This window comes from Spermophilus citellus (assembly GCF_964194105.1).
Source record: "Spermophilus citellus genome assembly, chromosome: 3".
Taxonomy (NCBI): Eukaryota; Metazoa; Chordata; class Mammalia; order Rodentia; family Sciuridae; genus Spermophilus; species Spermophilus citellus.
The window spans coordinates 174,890,790-174,908,328 of record NC_138184.1 but is presented as its reverse complement, the minus strand read 5'-3'; the positions used below and the strand labels follow the sequence as shown (position 1 = coordinate 174,908,328).

General features: G+C 43.6%; 2 protein-coding genes across 8 annotated transcripts in view; one reads left to right on the top strand and one right to left on the bottom strand.

Annotated features, from left to right (window-relative positions):
* Nucleotides 1-218: 218 nt before the first annotated feature.
* On the bottom strand, nt 219-17,426 carry LOC308643625 (uncharacterized protein). Of its 6 annotated transcripts, XM_081283619.1 has the most exons (6): nt 16,938-17,426; nt 10,311-10,358; nt 10,107-10,179; nt 2,268-2,395; nt 1,301-1,424; nt 220-1,213 (listed from the first exon to the last, which is right to left on the bottom strand). In XM_081283619.1, exons 1-5 carry the CDS (start codon nt 16,975-16,977, stop codon nt 1,348-1,350), a joined length of 366 nt encoding a protein of 121 aa, XP_081139745.1. In that variant the 5' UTR covers nt 16,978-17,426; the 3' UTR covers nt 220-1,213; nt 1,301-1,347. The 6 variants fall into 6 exon arrangements, 3 of the variants coding, with proteins under 3 accessions (XP_081139744.1, XP_081139745.1, XP_081139746.1); XM_081283618.1 differs by having other exon boundaries at nt 219-1,424; XR_014020761.1 differs by lacking the exon at nt 16,938-17,426 and adding an exon at nt 15,814-15,941 and having other exon boundaries at nt 220-1,424; nt 2,216-2,395.
* The window catches only part of ATXN7L1 (ataxin 7 like 1), a 241,486-nt gene continuing 240,669 nt past the window's right edge, over nt 16,723-17,539 (top strand). The window contains exon 1 of one of the 2 annotated variants that reach the window (XM_081283610.1): nt 16,723-16,793. The gene's annotated coding sequence lies outside the window, so the exon portion shown is untranslated. The remainder of the gene's footprint in view (nt 16,794-17,539) is intronic. The other variant, XM_081283612.1, reaches the window with a different exon arrangement.

Genomic DNA, 17,539 nt, shown 5'->3' with positions numbered 1-17,539 from the left:
CCTTGGACCTTACTGCTAATGTTGAGCTTCCAGAGACATTTGTGCAAATAGTGAGTTTGCTTTACTCACAGTTCCTTGTCTGGAATAGTCATTCAATTTAAACATCTCCTGAGTAAATGAATAAGTAGATAGAGTTGGTCAGAAACCTATGACTCTACTGACCCAGGCTTCTAGGTTCAGGATTCTCCATTTTATCTGCAAGACCCCGGGGCTACCATAACAAATCACCACAAATTTAGAGACCTTAAGTGACACAAATTTATTCTTTGACAGTTCTAGAGATCAGAAATCAAACATTGGTTTCACTGTGCCAAAATCAAGGCCACACTCCCTCGAGAGACTCTAGGGGAGAAATTGCTTCTTGCTTCTTGAGCTTCTGGTAGATGCCAGTGCTTCTTGGCTTGGGCGGGGTGCATCACTCTCGTCTTCAGGGCCAGCATCTTCAAAGCCTCCCATGCTCCATCTTTACATTGCCTGCTATTATGGCTTGGATCTGAGGTGTCCCCCAGAGCTCCAGTATGAGACAGTGCAAGAAAGTTCAGAGGAGAAATGATTGGGTTACAAGAGCCTTAACCCAATCAGTGAACGAATCATGGGATAGGAATAAAAGGAGGTAACTGGAGGCAGGTGGGGCGTGGCCGGAGGAGGTGGGGCATTGGGGGGTGTGGCTTTGGGTATATATTTGTATCTGGCAAGTGGAAATTTCTCTCTCTGCTGCCTGATCATCCTGTGAGCTGCTTCTCCCTGCCACACTCTTCCACCATGGTGTTCTGTCTCACCTTGAGCCCTGAGAAATGGAACTTGCTCTCTATGGATTGAGACCTCTGAAACTATGAGCCCCCAAATAAACTTTTTCTCCTCCACAATTGTTCTGGTCTTTTAGTAACAGAAATGAAAAAACTAACTAAAACACTTCCCTCCTGTGAGTGTCATTATAAAACCTCCCTTGGCCTCTTTCTTAAGTAAGGATACAAGTGATGGCATTTAGGGCCCAGCTGGATAATCCAGGATAATATCTCCAGCTCAAGATCTTTAACTTAATCACCTCTGCAAAGACTTAACTGTATAATGTAACACTCATAGGATTCAGGGATCAGGACCCAGGATCTTTAGGGGGCCCCAGTCTCCTACAGATGTCATTAGTGAAACACCTTTGCAAAATCCAGACATGTCATGTATTCAGAATTTCTCTTCTCCATCCCTCTTGTAGGACCTGCGATGGAGAAGAATTGGTAAATGCTCTACCACTTTCAAACCCAGACCTCAGAAAAAGAAAATGATGGGCCTAGAAATCCTTTACCACTACTCGCTTCCCTGGTTCACACATCCTTGAGAATCCAGAGGAGCTTAGGGAAGGGGAAGCTTCTCATTAGAGGTCTCCATGGAACATGCTGCCAGCACCCACTGGGAGGAATGGACAATTCCTGAATGGGGAACAAGACAACGATTACTTACCAGCGAGCTTTGCCTATGGAAAGGTTTGGGCTTTGATCATATGTGGTTTCTCCCTCCCAGCAGTCTGAGGAGGGACTGTATTTTGGTTAAATTCATTCTTTGACTTTTTGTCAGTATACACGGTGTATGTATACTGAGTAGGAAGACGGGGAGAGGGAATGCAAATGGCACTGAATAGGCAGGAGAAAAATTAGTTTATCTTCCCCCAATTGAGGGGACCCTAATGCAATACATTTAAAAGCATAGCCTCTGGAGAGGGCTACTAAAACCCTAATAGGGTCATTTCATAATAACTATTTTCAAACCCCTGGTCTTGATCACAGAGTTGCACCATAAACCTGGTTTCTTGCTGAGAGGAGCAGGCTATTTTACAGTTCTTACATTTAAAAAAATTTTCTTTTTTTTTTAGTTGTAAATGGACACAAGACCTTTATTTTATTTTTATGTGGTGCTGGGAATCAAACCCAGTGCCTCATGCAGGCTAGGCAACTGCTCTACCACTGAGCCACAACGCCGGCCCCATAGTTCTTACATTTATTCATCTTTCCTAATTTCTTATTTATTTATTTATTTATTAGTTGTAGTTGGGCACAATATCTTTATTTATTTATTTATTTTTATGTGGTGCTGAGGATTGAACCCAGGGCCTCACACATGCTAGGCAAGCGCTCTACCGCTGAGCCACAACCCCTGCCCTTTCCTAATTTCTTGTCAAGACAACGCTGATGTGGGACTTTGGTCCCCATCCCCAGATCCCCACCCATGAATCCTCTTGAGAAGACATCAGCAGCAGGATTTGGCTTCCATTGCACCTGGGCTGAATCTTGGAGTCCCTGCTGCTGGGCGGAAGTTCCAGAAGCTGAGAGCAAACTGCCTCTGCGTCATGGTGGTGTTCACCAGTCCTACTACGCTCAGCTCTGCCTGGGGCTCAGTGCTTACCCTGCAAGAAGAGAGAAAGGCATGATGTGGGGGTGGGGGTGTTATAGTGACAACCAAGTGGACTGTCATGAGGTCTGAAAGTGGGGAGAAGATCCTCTTATCTCCCTCACCCCCCAGGTAAACACTGGCAGGGCCCAGCAGGCACAGGGGAGGACCAAAGAGAAGCGGGAGGCTCAGGTCTAACTTTAAAGACAAGAGGGGAGTCTTTGAGGCTCCCATGTGGTTCAAGTCAACAAAACCAGTGTCAGAGCCCAGCTACAAGCTCACCCGCCTGGTCCTAGCCAGAACTGGATGCCGGGCAGGCCCTCCTCTGCTGAGAGCCACAGCCAAGTCGGAATGGCCCCTGGCATTTTGCCAATAGTATTGGTTGAGAGGCAAGCCATTAAGATGATGCTGGATTGATTTGGTTGTATATTAGACCTTTACTGTCCACCTCGGCCTGCTACTTTGGAGTTCTTGAGCTACTTTGGAGTTCTCACGGGAATTCTCGGAGAGTTCCCATTGGTTGGGGAATGGTTGGGGAAGTGCCGCAGGAGGGATTTCCTGTTGGTGTGTGGTGTGTCCCCAAAGAAGGCCGAGTGCGTGGCGTTCAGGAGAGTTCCCGGGGAGCGTGTGGGGAGTGTGCTGGTGGAGTTCAGAAATAAAGTTTGTTCCTGCTTGAGTGGCCGTGATTTGTGCCCAGCCAGACTGCGGCCCTCCTCCATGGTGTAGGGAATCTGCCATGAAGCCTGGAGATTCCATTCCATGAAAGCTGTTGCTTTGGGGGAGCTACAACAAAACTGGTGGGTTTTGACCATGTATTAGATTCTTGGGTTGGTGCCAGAAAAAAATTTTTTGAGAACACATCAGTATAATTATAAAGCACATCAATGGGACAACATGATTCACCCTGCAAAAAATCTAAACAAACTAGTCCCTTCCAAGTCCCATTATAGCCTTCCATGAATGGAGGCACACTTTTTGTGGTTGAGGGAAAGAATGCACATCACCAGCTCTTACTTGCAGTGACTTATCTGTGAATTTGTAAAGTGACTAAAACCCCTCGAGAGGTTTACTGAACTATAGAAATAGGAACAAAAATTATACCTCATCTGTGAGCTCAGACTGCAAATTTGAAACAAGGAGCTTAAGGGGTTTGAGAGCATCAGATGAGACTGAAAATTTCACAGGATTTCATTGAAAATTTGGTCATATAAAAAAAGTACATAACTCTATAATGGAGAAGACTGATAGATATAATTACATACAAAATAAGGACTTCTGAATCTACACATACACATGCACACACAAAAGTCTATATAAAAAGTTAAAAGACAAATAGCAAATTAGAAAAAAAATTTCAACATAACAAAGAGGGTTATTTTATTATTAGGTAGGGGAAAGATGAACATCGTAATGAAAGAGTGGGCAACTTAAAAATATACGAATCATTAATAATCAAAGATACAACTTAAATAACCAGGAAATAAAATTCTCTCAGATTGAAAGATGAGAAAGAGTGACAGGCTCAGCAGACGAGGCTGTGAGGGAGTTGGATTCTCACACTCTCCAACAAAGTTTGGCAATTCCAAAATTTTGCATGCATATCCTATCCCCTTTGACTTGGCAGTTTCATTTACAGAAAAGCATCTTTAAAACATAACATTGAGGACTGAGGCTGTAGCTCAGTGGCAGAGCGCTTGCTCATGTGAGGCACTGAGTATAATCCTCAGCACCATATAAAAATAAATAAAGGCCTTCTGTCCATCTACAATTACAAAAAAATTTAAAAAAACATAACTATGGATATACAAAAGGATTTAGCAACACAAAACATTCATTACAGTATTGTTAATAATAATTTAATAGAAGGGAGACCAACAGATTGGAGGAAGGAGACGGAGAGGGAGGGAGAAAGAAAGGGCATCGGGAAGTACCGAGGATGGAAATCTACCAAATTACGCTATGTCTGTGTGTGAATGAACCACAACGAATCCCACTTACCTACACAACTATCATGCACTGATTAAAATAATAATATTATTATTTATTACAGTTATGGTTCACAAATTAAACTAATGATCCAAATAATAATAATAAATCATATCGAGGGGAGGGAGGAAGAAAGGGAAAGAGCAGGTACTAAAGAATGAGACTGATCAAACTGTTATGTGCACGTATGAATATGGCATAATGGTTCCCACTACTATGTATAATTATATATGTATAATATGTATAAAAAATACATTTAAGGCTGGGGTGTGGCTCAGTGGTAGAGCACTTTCCTCATACGTGTAAGGCACTGGGTTCGATCCTCAGCACCACATAAAAATAAATAAATAAAATAAAGGTATGGGTCCATCTACAACTAATATATATATATATATATATATATATATAATACATATACATATATATCCTATCCCTTTTGACTTGGTGGTTGCTAAATTCTTTTGTATTCCATAGTTATGTTTTTTTTTTTTTAAATTTTTTTTGTAATTGTAGATGGACAGAAGGCCTTTATTTATTTTTATGTGGTGCTGAGGATCGTACCCAGTGCCTCACATGAGCAAGCGCTCTGCCACTGAGCTACAGCCCTAGCCCTCCATGGTTATGTTTTAAAGATGCTTTTCTGTAAATGAAACTGCCAAGTCTAAGGGGATAGGATATTATATATATATATTATGTATGTATAATATATATATATATTATATATAATATATATGTATATATATTTTTAAATAATGTATTTAAAAGCTGAAACAATCTAAATGCCCCAAATTGGGGGTTCATTAAATATTTAAGAGCTTAAGAATAAATATCCACTAGAATATTATATAGTCCTTCAAAGTGATTTTTAAAGTGATTATTAAAAAGTGATTATACTGGCTGGGGGCTGTGGTTCAGCGGCAGAGTGCTGAACCTCATGCCTAGCATGCATGAGACACTGGGTTCGATCCTCAGCACCACATAAAAATAAACAAATAAAATAAAGGCATTCTGTCCATTTACAACTACAAAAATAAATAAATAAATAAATAAATAAATAAATAAATAAATAAATAAAATAAACCCAAATTTAAAAAAAGTGATTATACTGATCTATCTTAACTAGGTTATTCTATAGTTCTAAATACATAATATTATGTAGTACATTTATATTCATATCCACATTTGTATATATATGGGATGCCAATTCCAAATAAACTAACTTAGGCTGTAAGTTTCTAAATATAGAAATTTAGATTGATTGATAAATAGATAAATAATATGTGGATAGTACATATAGATATATATGCATATAAATAATTTCTGGGTTATAATATTCTTACTTATGCCTTTCTCCATTGCTAATTTTTTACAATGACTGTTTTATCTGTAAGGAAAAAAATATAACCATTTCAAGAAGACAGAATGCATATGTAGGCAAATAAATACCCATAAGCTGGGAGTATCCCTATTGGCCACTGAGAATTCACAGACTAATCAAGAAGTCCAAAGTACATCACTTCGAATTAGGGTAACCATTATAACTTATCATCCAAACATGGACATTTTAGGTTCCAAAGGGGAAGCTATCAATAGTTTTGCTGGTGTGACCAGCATAATCCGGGACTCCCCAGACAAACTCAGCCACTCGGGCAGCCTAACTGAAAGTCGTTTTTTTTTAACCCTGTCTCTGAAAATGACCCAGTGTTGGAGTGTTAGAGGGTAAACCCCAAACATAGAGACTACCCTTTTATCAGTAGAATGGGGTGCAGTTTCTAAACATGCCAACAAGATGGTTAAAGAATCTTTAAAAGTTCATTTTCTCACCTAATTAGCTCATTCCTATCAACGGAGGTCTAATTTTAGAGATAAAAATTATTTCTCTGAAAAATAATACCACTTGGCTGAGAACACGCTGTCGTTTTACCCATGTTATGTGACACTGTAGATTTAATCTTGGAAACACTGTGTGACTCTCTTAAATGCCTCTCCACTCCAGACCCCCTGAGACTTACCTGTGGCGAGGGAGGGCTTTGTTTTAGGGAAGTGTCATCTCTGTGACCCGGGCTCTTCCTGAAGATGGCTGTGCCCCCATCAGTCACCACTGGTCACTCTGCCCACCGGCTATTTATATCCTCCCAGCCTGTCGAAGTCCAGCTCAGGTTTCTCTCCTCTCCCAGGGCTTTGCTGTCCACCACGGCAACCTGTCCTGCTCAGCTCCTGTGGCATTCATTATCTGCAGTCAGATCAGCGCCGGCTCACAGGCCATCCTGTTCTCTAATTTTTGATTGCATATCCGTCTCCCTCACACCAAGCAGTAAGCTCCTGGTGAGAAACAGCTCTCAGGCTGTCCCACGTCGCACTTGGTACACCACCAGTTCAGGTAAATCTGTCAACCTCTCCTCTTCCAATTATAAAGTGGGGGTTGTAATTCCTTAATATACTCCATCTCAACCCAACCAGGGTAGTTACTAGGCTTTATACGAGACAATTTTATTAGTCCAATTCCCTGAATGCTAGGATATTTGCATAAATAGAAAAATAAAGATTTTCCCAAGAGAAGCAACTGCTGAGGCCTTTCTCCTCTAAAACACTATGAGATGACTCACACTCGAGACTCAGAACAAACCTAGAACAGGACAATCCCATTGGAGGGGTAGTGTGGGCATAGGTACGTAGGATAAAAGCTTGGGCAGGCTATTTTAACACTCACTATACTATCACTCCCATCTTACAATGTTTTACTGTTTTTATTTTTTATTCTCCCTGTATCAAAAGACCAATGTGAATTTATCAGTCCATCGATTCTCCAACATTTGCCCCCACCCTCCTAAGAGTCGAGAACCTGCCGTTACTCGGTATTGATTGTAACCTAAGCAACACACATTGCTCCATCAATCGTGGGTCAATCTATAATTGAAACGATACTCTTTGCACCTCCCCACTGCCAAGTTTATTAAACTGGTACACACATCAATGTCTCTTTCTCTAAGCCAAGCTCAGATGGAGACTTAAGGGTGACTTAAGCCCCAACTACAGTGTGAACAATCAAAATTAGATTCCCAAGTCATTTTACTCATCCAGAACCCAAGGTAGTGTATTTCTCATGCACGACAGATTCCTTGGGAAATCTGTCAACTCAAGTGCATTTCTTGTAACGTGCATCACTCCACAACACCAACACAGCATCCTGCAGGGGAGGGGGATTCCTAGTCAAGCAAAAAGTAAGACTTGCAGTTGAACTGAAGAGTCAACAGCACCATTCCTTCTGCTACTTCGGCTAGCATCGTACTGAGGATTAGGGAAAGGCTCACCTTCTTCAAGAAGCCTTGCTTCCCTCTGATAGAAAACAGTCTTAATGTTCCCAATTTTCTTAGAATAAACCACTTCATAGCCATCTGCTAACTAAGCCATCATAATAAATCTATGACATCTGTAACGTGAATAGTGATCCTTTAGAAGCAGCAGGAATGTGCAGTGTACAACCTACGCGTCAATGCGGGCCAGGTGTCTATAACCTGAGAATATAAGATACCAGTGGGAGGGAGCCATTCTGTATTTTACTTCCCCCCTGAGCCTCGATTTCATCATCTGTAAATTGGGTGTAATAAGAGCTATCTGGCATGGGTATCTTAACACTGATCAGCCTTCCCATTGGAATAGTAAAGCAATGGTCTGTAAATGATTCCGACAATAAGAAGGAGACATTACTTGATTACCACGTAACTAGAGCCATAAGACGGACAGCTTACATTCTCTTCGCTTGTTACAAGTATAATTCACCCCATCATCAAATTTGGGTTTTGAAATACTGAATGTGAAAAGACCTTGGAGACTTTTCTAGTAGCCATGATGGGTCTCACGGCCCCCACCACACATGCTTATTAGATTTCTGTGTGATCAGAGACGCCCACTGTGGCAAAGTTGTTAATGAAGGCTAGGCATTGGTCATCCGAACAATAAAAAGAGAAAAAGAAAACCTGAAGTTAACTAGCCTACATCAGGGTTTCTCAATCTCAGCCCCATCACGTTGGACCAGCTGAACTTGTGGGAGGCAGTGCTGTGTGTCACACTGTAGCGCATTCAGCAGTACCCTGGCTTCCGCCCACTAGATGTCAGTAGTACCTTCACCCCCCACCCTCATGACAACCAAAAATGTCTCCAGACACAGCTAAATACCCTCTGGGAAGAGGGGGTGATGAAATCGTCCTGGGTTGAGAAACCCTGGTCTACATGGGAACTTAAGCCCTCGCATGGTTCTTGTGAATTAGCAAGCTGACTTCCAACCAAAGGAGACCTGGCCTTTAAATTCTGCTATGACTCTTCTGTGACCTTAAGGATACTAGGCTTCTCTTTCCTGTCCTATAACTGAAATTCAAATGCTGGCCCCTGCTTTCCAGGACCTCTCTCTTTGAGAAGGAGCTGGAGCTAGGGTGGAGAGAAAGGTATCCGGCATGGCAGCCCAGGCATCCACCTGAGCTCTCTGGGGCAGGGCCACCTTCTGAGGTCCCAGCACTGTCACCTTTCCCTGAATAATGGTGCTGCTACCACACAGGGCTGGCCTGAAGTAAAGCTGCATCACTTGGGCCTTCTACGGGGGCTCCCCTGTATGGATGAGTCCTTGGCTTTCCCTAGCCAGCTGTCTAAGGCTAGGTAATTTCATTAAAGACCTGGGTGACACCAAAGAAATGACAACCCAGAAAACCTTACAACTGGACACTCGCACTGAGGTCATCCCAGACAAGTCCCCCTGCCGCAATCTGGCTGGGCACAATTCAGGAGCCACTTGTCAAAAGAAACTAACTTTATTTTTAGAACCACACACGCCAAACAAAACAGCTCCTCAGGGAAAAACCCTCAGAGCCCAACTGCCACCACCGGCTTCCCACAAGCCTCTCAACCTCCCCCACTCCTCCTGCTCTTGAGGCTGATTGGCTGGGTCGTGTGGGCGGAGCCAAAAAAAGTCCCCCAATGAGCAGCTCCTGGTCTGAAAGGGCGGGGAAACAGCCCAATGAGCATCACCGCAGAGGAGCCAATCAGTTGGCAGCTAGAAGTTTGCTGGGGCCGCTGTGAGCCAATCATCAGCCAGCAGCTGGAAGTTTGCTGGCAGCTGGAAGTTTGCTGGGGCCCCTTCGGCTGTGGCTCTCAACATCCCCCTATAGGATGCTGCCAGGTCCAGCCCTCAGCCAGAGTCCACCTGCTCAAGGGCCCTGATCTCACCTCAGGCCTACTTCTTCCCTTTCCCCCAGCCTTCATTTCCAAGGCTCCTTTGACTGATGGATGGGAGTGTCCACATCATTCAGGAAAATTCCCAACTACTACCTACAGGCAGTGGCTTTTCCAGATACTTGGAAATGCGTTTCCCTAAGTCTGAGATATTTGGTTTGGAGAATCACTTTGGGGGAAGCTTCACCAAGATCTAAGCTGGCTGCAGCCATTGAGCCCATGTTCACAGAATCCTGTGCACGTGGAGTGAAGTTAGGTTTCCTGCAGCCTCCCTGACAAGGTCCACGCTCCATCAGGACATGTCCTGTGGAAAATGTCACGTACAACGCACTCCTCAGGAATCACAACCATTTTTTTAGAAAATCTTTTAAATCCATAGTGGAATGAAAACTTTTTTTTTTCCCTAATAGAAAGCAAAGCATATTTTTAAGCAAGAGTAATTAAAACAGTGTGGAATTGGTACAGGAAAAAACAGTTTAAGCCATGGAACAGAAAAGAGAATTGAGGGACAGACTCACATATTTCGAAGACAAGTATGAGGCAGATCTCTCCAGAAAGAATGAATTATTTCATATGTGGTGCTGAAGGCAACTGGAAATTGGGGAAAAAATTTAAAAATTAACTTTTTGCATCATATCATCAGCTAAAACAACTTGGAAAGGTAAATGTAAAACAAAGACCTATAAAGCATAAAGAGAGAATGCAAGAAAATATTTTCTGACCTTGAGGAAGAAGCAGTCTTAAGAAGACACCAAGTCTGATACATCCAACTACATCCAAATGGGGAGGAAAAAAAAGTGTATGGAAAAAAACACCATCAACAAGATTAAAAGCAGAAAAGCAACAAGCTGGGAAATTACATTATTAAAAGATCTAAATTTAGAATGTATAGACAAGTCCTACAAATCAATACAAAGATCTAAAAATACCAATAAGAAATCATCAAAAGATACCAACAGCAATTTACAGAGTGAAAATTTAACGATCATAAGAAAAATGCTGCAAAAATACCCTAGAAACAAGGGAAAAACGAGTTAAATATTTTTTTACTCATAATGTTGGCAAAAGTTAAAATATTTGAAAATGTTGAGAACTAATTAGGGTGTGAAGAAAAGGGCACATTCCTGTACTGCGTGTGGGAGTACAGAGTCAGCTGCCTCAGAAGACAATTTGGCAGAACTATTACCGGAGAAAATGCACATACCCAGCAACTCTACTTCTGTGTAGAAATAGTCCCTCAGGTGCCCAGAAAGCAGATATAAAAATAAAGATGATGACAAACCTATTTTTTATAAAACCAGAAACCTAATTGTCCATCAAGGAGAGAGTAAATAAATAGACTCTAGATCATTTTATGGAATACTATGCAGCCGTTAAAAAGGGCGAGGTATTCTACATGTAAGGACATGAAATAGTATGTGTGAGAAAAAAATTTACAGAAAAATGCCCAGAAAAATAAAGCTATTCATATTTAAACACGCACACAAGTACACATACACTCACATGCATGCAGCAATATCATCTACACCTGTAATAATAGATATTGAATGTAGATAAATGTAAAGAAATGGCCATGGAAAAAAATTCCTCCAGACCTAGAGTAGGGAAGTGGCCACGTTTGAAGGGAATAGTAAAAGGAAAACTCTCCCTTATCTCTATTGTTTTAATATCTTTGGAGGAAAACCTGTCCCTATAGGATTTTTAGAATTCAATATTAAGTTTCTTTCACAAAAGAAAAGAAATAAATGCTTCTAAGATGAAAAAAAAATTACCAGAGACTCCCATTCTGCTTACACTGTCATGCAAAGGAAGCTTTGTCCCCAACCAGATTGGATTTTGCAAATCCTTTGCATAACTAAAAGGTCTTACAGGGTCCGTCCTGAACAAAGCACTAATGACTCTACCAGGACACACAGTCAAGATGAAGTTTGGGGCAGGAGTTTCAGATAGCGGTCTCCACATCACTGTTGCAAGGGCAGTGGCTCCATGCCAAGGTAAGAGCAGAGCTTCAGCTTCTTTTCCAAACCAAAGGATGTCTGCCAGGAGCAAGCACATGTGCCCTTCCCCACATCAAAGCGCCAGACTGTTTCCAACTGGCCACTGCTGTCTAGAACATCAAATGCAGTGGTACTCCAAATTACACAGGGAACGTGTGTGTGTGTGTGTGTGTGTGTGTGGTGCTGGGGATTGAACCCAGGGCCTTGTGCATATGAGGCAAGCACTCTACCAACTGAGCTATACCCCCAGCCCCCACTGTCTGCTATCTCCCAGGCCTATGCCAAGGGCTCAGTACCCAGAATCCTACCTGATCCTCACGATAATACCAAGAGAAGAGCCTTAGTACCCATTTAACAGCTGAGGAAACTGAGGTTCCAGTGGATTAAGGAAGCAGATCGATCTCAAGCAAATGACTGAAGGGTGATTGTGACGTTCACCACTGACCTCCAGATCTTGCTCTGGCCTCCAATCTGCACTGCCTCCCCAATTGTGTTACATGGTGAGTCTAGAGAGATAGATAGGCTTGGCTCCAATTAATATATGTACATAAATGTTAAATTTATTCATATTTAAGTGAAGGGACAAAAGTGATTTCTATTAGAGAGAGAGAGAGAGAGAGAGAGAGAGAGAGAGAGAGAGAGAGAAACTATCATTCCTCCCAAACCCTTGAGAATGGGCAGTGGTTAGGAATGGGGCTGGATCTGCCGTATGCAGGGAAGGGAGTTCTCCACCACCTGTGGCATCCGAGTGGTTCCGGAGAGCCATGAGTGCCGGGTTTCTGTTCTCCAGACTAAAAGGCTCAGGGGTCACTCCAGTTAAACTGGGCTAACTGGGCTGCACGAAATAACCACACAAGAGACACAAATACCTTTTTCTTTGGGGTCGCTGTGACGGCTCCTCTGACCTCACAGGTCCAAAGGAAGAGAGAGAGAGCATGCGCTGACCCCTTTTATTGAGGAGAAGCTATTCAAATGAGGCAAGGGGTCAGGTTTCAGGGGGCTGAGTCTATCTTCATGATGTCCACTATCAGCAGGTTGACTGACACCTGGGTAGGCCACACCCAAGGGTACAGTAAGAGAAGGGGACACACACAAGGCACTTCCATGGAAGATTCTATCCTAAACAGGGCAAGGGGTTATATTACAAAGGAACAGGTGAGCATAGCTTCACCCATGGGGCTGTAGCAAGACACACCCATTTCTGTGACTGAGCCCCTCAGCACCCAGCTGGGGAGTGTAACTCAGTCACCCGTAAGGTTGGCCTCCCACACATGAGGACTCCTGAGGGTTAGGGCAATAACACATTCCCACTGAAGCTCCTCTGCCCCAGTCGGAATGCCAAGTTCATGTTTTTCCAGTCAACATTTATTAACGGTATCCAGACTTGCACATGGCTGGGGCCCTCGTGTAACCAATAAGCACAATCCTGGATTCCTCTCTTCTTTTCTACTCCAATTGCTACTGGGGGTCTATTAGCCCAGTCCTGTTTTTAATCCATCAGGTAGGAGGGGCAAGAAAAAGGGAGGTATAGTTGTCGACAAAGAAGGTAGTAGAGGGTACACGTGCCCTCCAGATGCTGAGAGATCTTAGAAAAAGTAACAATGTATGTGATGACACCCCCCCCCCACCAACAAAATCCCCTGGGAGAGCAGATTGGGGAAATACATTCCAAGAGAAGAGAAGCAGATGGGATGGATGGATTCAACCAAGGCAAAGAACACCCAACAATTCCAGGGATACCTCATTTCAATGGAACATGCTTTTTCTCCTCTCTGCCTCCAGGTAACTCCCAACAAGCATCTAGGTAGGAAGCCAAGGTCATCTCAACCCCAGCAGGCATTTAATAGCCCCAAATGAGAGAGCACATACCCCTCTTTTCTTCTGTTCAATACTATGATGAAAATAGCACAGAAGTCAGGCTAAGTGAATGCAGGATACATATAAGAGGCACATTTCTACAGAACCATGTGTTATTCAAATTAAATAGGTATTTTTCCATTGTCATCTCCATAGAATGGATTTCTTTATTTGATCTATGGGAGAGAGTCTCCTTTTTAATTAAACCAACCACTCTGTCATTTTTCTAAGAAAGATAATAAAACAATAAAAATATTTATATCCCCTTTATCTTCCTAAACATTAATCATGAGGGGAAGAGAGTGTGAGGCCTTTGCTAGAGAGTTTATCACACAAACATTATACTAACATGCTTTAAATTACTGTTTTTCAGGTCACTTTATTCCTATTAAGCGTGTATAAGATTCTTATTGACTCTGACAGTATGTGCAATCATTTACTACCAAAAGGAATTCAGATCTGCAGTAAATTTGCCATAAGCATGGTTGATATATGAATATAAATGTATATTTGACAATACATATGCACCATGTTGACCTGGACACTAAGCAAACTGACCTCAATTTTCATCCAAAGTGAAATGTAAACACCTAGTTTGATGAGCAATGCTTTCTTTATTCTTTGCTCCCAGCTATGCAATTTAATTGACAGCCATGTTATCCAGCAAAGTCATAGGTGGTTTACAGTTTCACCAATTTGGGATTATAACCTCTAGTCAGTGGAGAAACTGTGGAGTGTTTAGACTACAAACTACAATCACACATCTCTCTAACTGCACCAATTTACATGTATTCTGATTATCAATTAAACATGGCAATGTAGCCAATATTTGTAGAGATGCTAGATTTCAGCCCACACTTTACTATGTCACAAAGTAAAATCCTCCTAGCTAGAAGGGAACAACTTCTAGAATGTCATGGCATCTTCAGGGTTTTGGATAATAGCTTACTATTACCCAGAAGTCCTGGGTAATACTCTGCAGGGGAAGTAAGCTAATGTTAAAATATGAAACCATTGACTTTTTTCTCTGTAATTGAGGGTCCCAGACATCTGACAGTAAGCCATCTTTGATTTCTTTCTTTCTTTTTTTTTCTTTTTTTCAGTGATATAAGTGTCTCTCAGGAAAGGAGACAGAATTCTGGAAGCCCAAGTCACTGGTTCCCAGAAAGTGAACTTATTCACATGTCTAAGGACAGGATTCAGCTCCTCCCAGCCTGTTGGACTAAGGACCTCAGATCTTCACAAGCAAGGAGTCTTCTGGGCACAAGGTACAGAGGTTTCCTGCCACACAGATCTCTTTGTAGGATAGCTCACAACGTGGCAAGGGCTTCCTTTAGAGCAAGAGAACAAGCAGGATGCAAGTCACATAATTTTGTAACCTAAGCCAGAGGTGATATCCCATTACTTTTCCTATATTCCATTTGTTAGTATTCAGCTGGTTAGTATTCTCTAACACTATCTCCTCTTCTCCACCAGCAAGCACCACCAGAGTTCAAATCAAGTCACCAGGTCCAGCCCACACTAAAAGTGCAGAGCTGGGGATGTAGCTCAATAGTAGAGTGACTGCCTAGCAGGCAGGAGGCCCTGGGCTCAATCCAAATGTAAAGGGAAGGGAATCACACAAGATGTAACGCCCATAAGGTAGGGATTACTGAGGCCATCTTTAGAGACTGCTTGCACCTTCCTTGCATGCACAATAATAAAGGAATAAATACCTTAATAGACCATGAATAGTGGGGATAAAAGAAAGCAGAATGGGAAGGGTAAATGTTCCAGTGATATACTGATTATTTATGCCTCTGCTGGTACTCACTCTCAGACAAACAACCTATCCTGTGACAAGTGTTTTGTTCAGAGAGTTCTCTAACACTATCTCCTCTTCTCCACCAGCAAGCACCCCCAGAGTTCAAGTTCCAGCTCTTCATACCATGAACATTTCAGCATTATTTTTCTAATCAGCTCCCATACTCCAATATGTCCAGGACAGTTAAGCCAGAATAATTAAAGTCACATTTTTAACTTATCTCCAGAAAGCTCTCAGTGGCTCCCTAATGTCAAACAAGATCTAGACTCCATAGGCTGCCATTCAGTGCATCATTTGACCCAGGCCTGGCTAGCAAAACTCATCATCCCCAAACCTCCAGGAACAATTCCAGCATCCTAGGCAAACCAGCAGAGACATGAAGCCTATGCTGATATCATCTTCTCCCTACCTTGGTGAGACCAGTCTTCATCTCGTCATTATAAATCCTTCCCAGTTTTCAGGATGCAGAACAGAGCCCATCCTCTCTGTGACACATTTTGTGATCACTCCTAACTATTTCAGTTCCTCCTATGAACAAGCGAAGCTGCAAGAGACCACAGCACTTACTACATTGGCCAGTCACTGTACATGTGTCATGTTTCTCTAAGGAGTGGATAAGCTTCTTTCCTCTCTTCTTCCAGAGACCACAGCATGCACCTCTGTGAGATCCAAGAGAGATCTCACATGTCTTCCCCTCCTGAGGGTGGCTGGTCCATGAGAGATAAGGTTGGTTGGAAAGATGAATGGATGATGGATGGATGGAAGGAAATGTCAAGCACAGTGTTTAGCATCTCATAAGAGGTCAACACATCATAAATATTTGTTACCACCACTGATCCTAACAATGTGAAATCTGCACCTTAGTTCTGTGTAGGAACCCTTCCCAAAGAGAGCAAAAGCAAGTGAGATTTACCCATCTTGGACATAAATAAGACTATGCACTTCAAACATCACAGCTGAGGCAAATTTGTAGCTCTCCCTTCATCACCCATTCTAACACTGGCCTTCAGACCCAGGATGCCAAGTGCCAGAGCCTTAGATGACCCAGCCAGAACAGAACTCAGTCAATATAAAGCAAGTTTAAATCAATATTTCAGCAACGAGACAGATGAGCACTTGGGAAACAGCACTGGTGAGAACTAAAGAGTGCTGGTAAAAATATAGAGGAAACATTACCCATCGTGAGTGGAGGGGCGCCCACATAGTTTGGGTACTTTCTAAAAAAACAAACAAAAAACATTTTCAAAAAGATGACAGAAGACTTTTTAAGGTCTTTGTTATCTACATCTAGGGACAGAGGGATACCCTGATTAAAGCACAGAACGTCCAAATTCCAGGGGAAACCTAGCCATCCCTTTCTAGTTGGAGTAGTTAAGCCTGAAGCGAGTCCTCCTAGGTAGGTATCAGATTCCTGGCGGTAGCATGCCTGCGCTATTCCTGGCCACCTTCATCTCACCGTAGGGAGCGCAGGAAACTGCTACAGGGATAGGCCCGCTAGCATCATTTCCCAAGAAGAGAAATTTAGCTCTCCTGCTGTGGTGAGAGAGGTAAGTCTCCGCCGTGGTTCTGAGAGCCCGGGGCATGCATCGCGCAGGGTCCCCGGGGGTACCGCGGCTCAGACTTGAGTTTTGAGTTTTGCATGCCCGGAAGCCTGAGATAGGAAGGCACAGCTTCTCTTGCCCCCAACTTACCTGCATTTAAGGACTCATTGGTTTCACCTCTCACAGGCATCCGCAGAATCCCCAAGATCTACGGTCCACCAGAGACTGATAGGATGAAGGGGATGGTGGCCAGGACGCGAGGTCACCAGGGTCAACACCCTACTTGGGGTGGGGGACGTGCACACCTACTCGGCTCCCTCCCATTCAGCCGACAGGATCTCCACAGGGGTGCCTCACCGTGGGCGACAGGGACCCGAGGAGGGAGGGACACACAAGCAAAACTTTGGGTCCTCGGGCCGCAACTCTGCACGAAAGACAACCCCTTCTTCGGCCCCGAGTCGAGCCGGCCGCTCAGATCCAGGCTCTGGGACTCCGGGTGGCGTGGGCGAGTGGAGCCGCAGCATCTCGGAGCCCCGGCACGCGGCGGTGGCCGGGCCGCGCAGCCCCTCCCTGGGCGTGCGGGCTGGCCGCCCGGCGGGCGGGCGGGCTGCAGGGCGCCTCTCTGCTGCCCCTGGCGGCCGCGCGCGCCGCGAGCAGAGCCGAGCCCGGCCCGGGCTCCTGAGCGCCGGCCCCTCCTCCTCTCTCCTCCTCCACCTCCGCCTCCCTCCTCCCATCCCTCCCTCCCTCCCCCT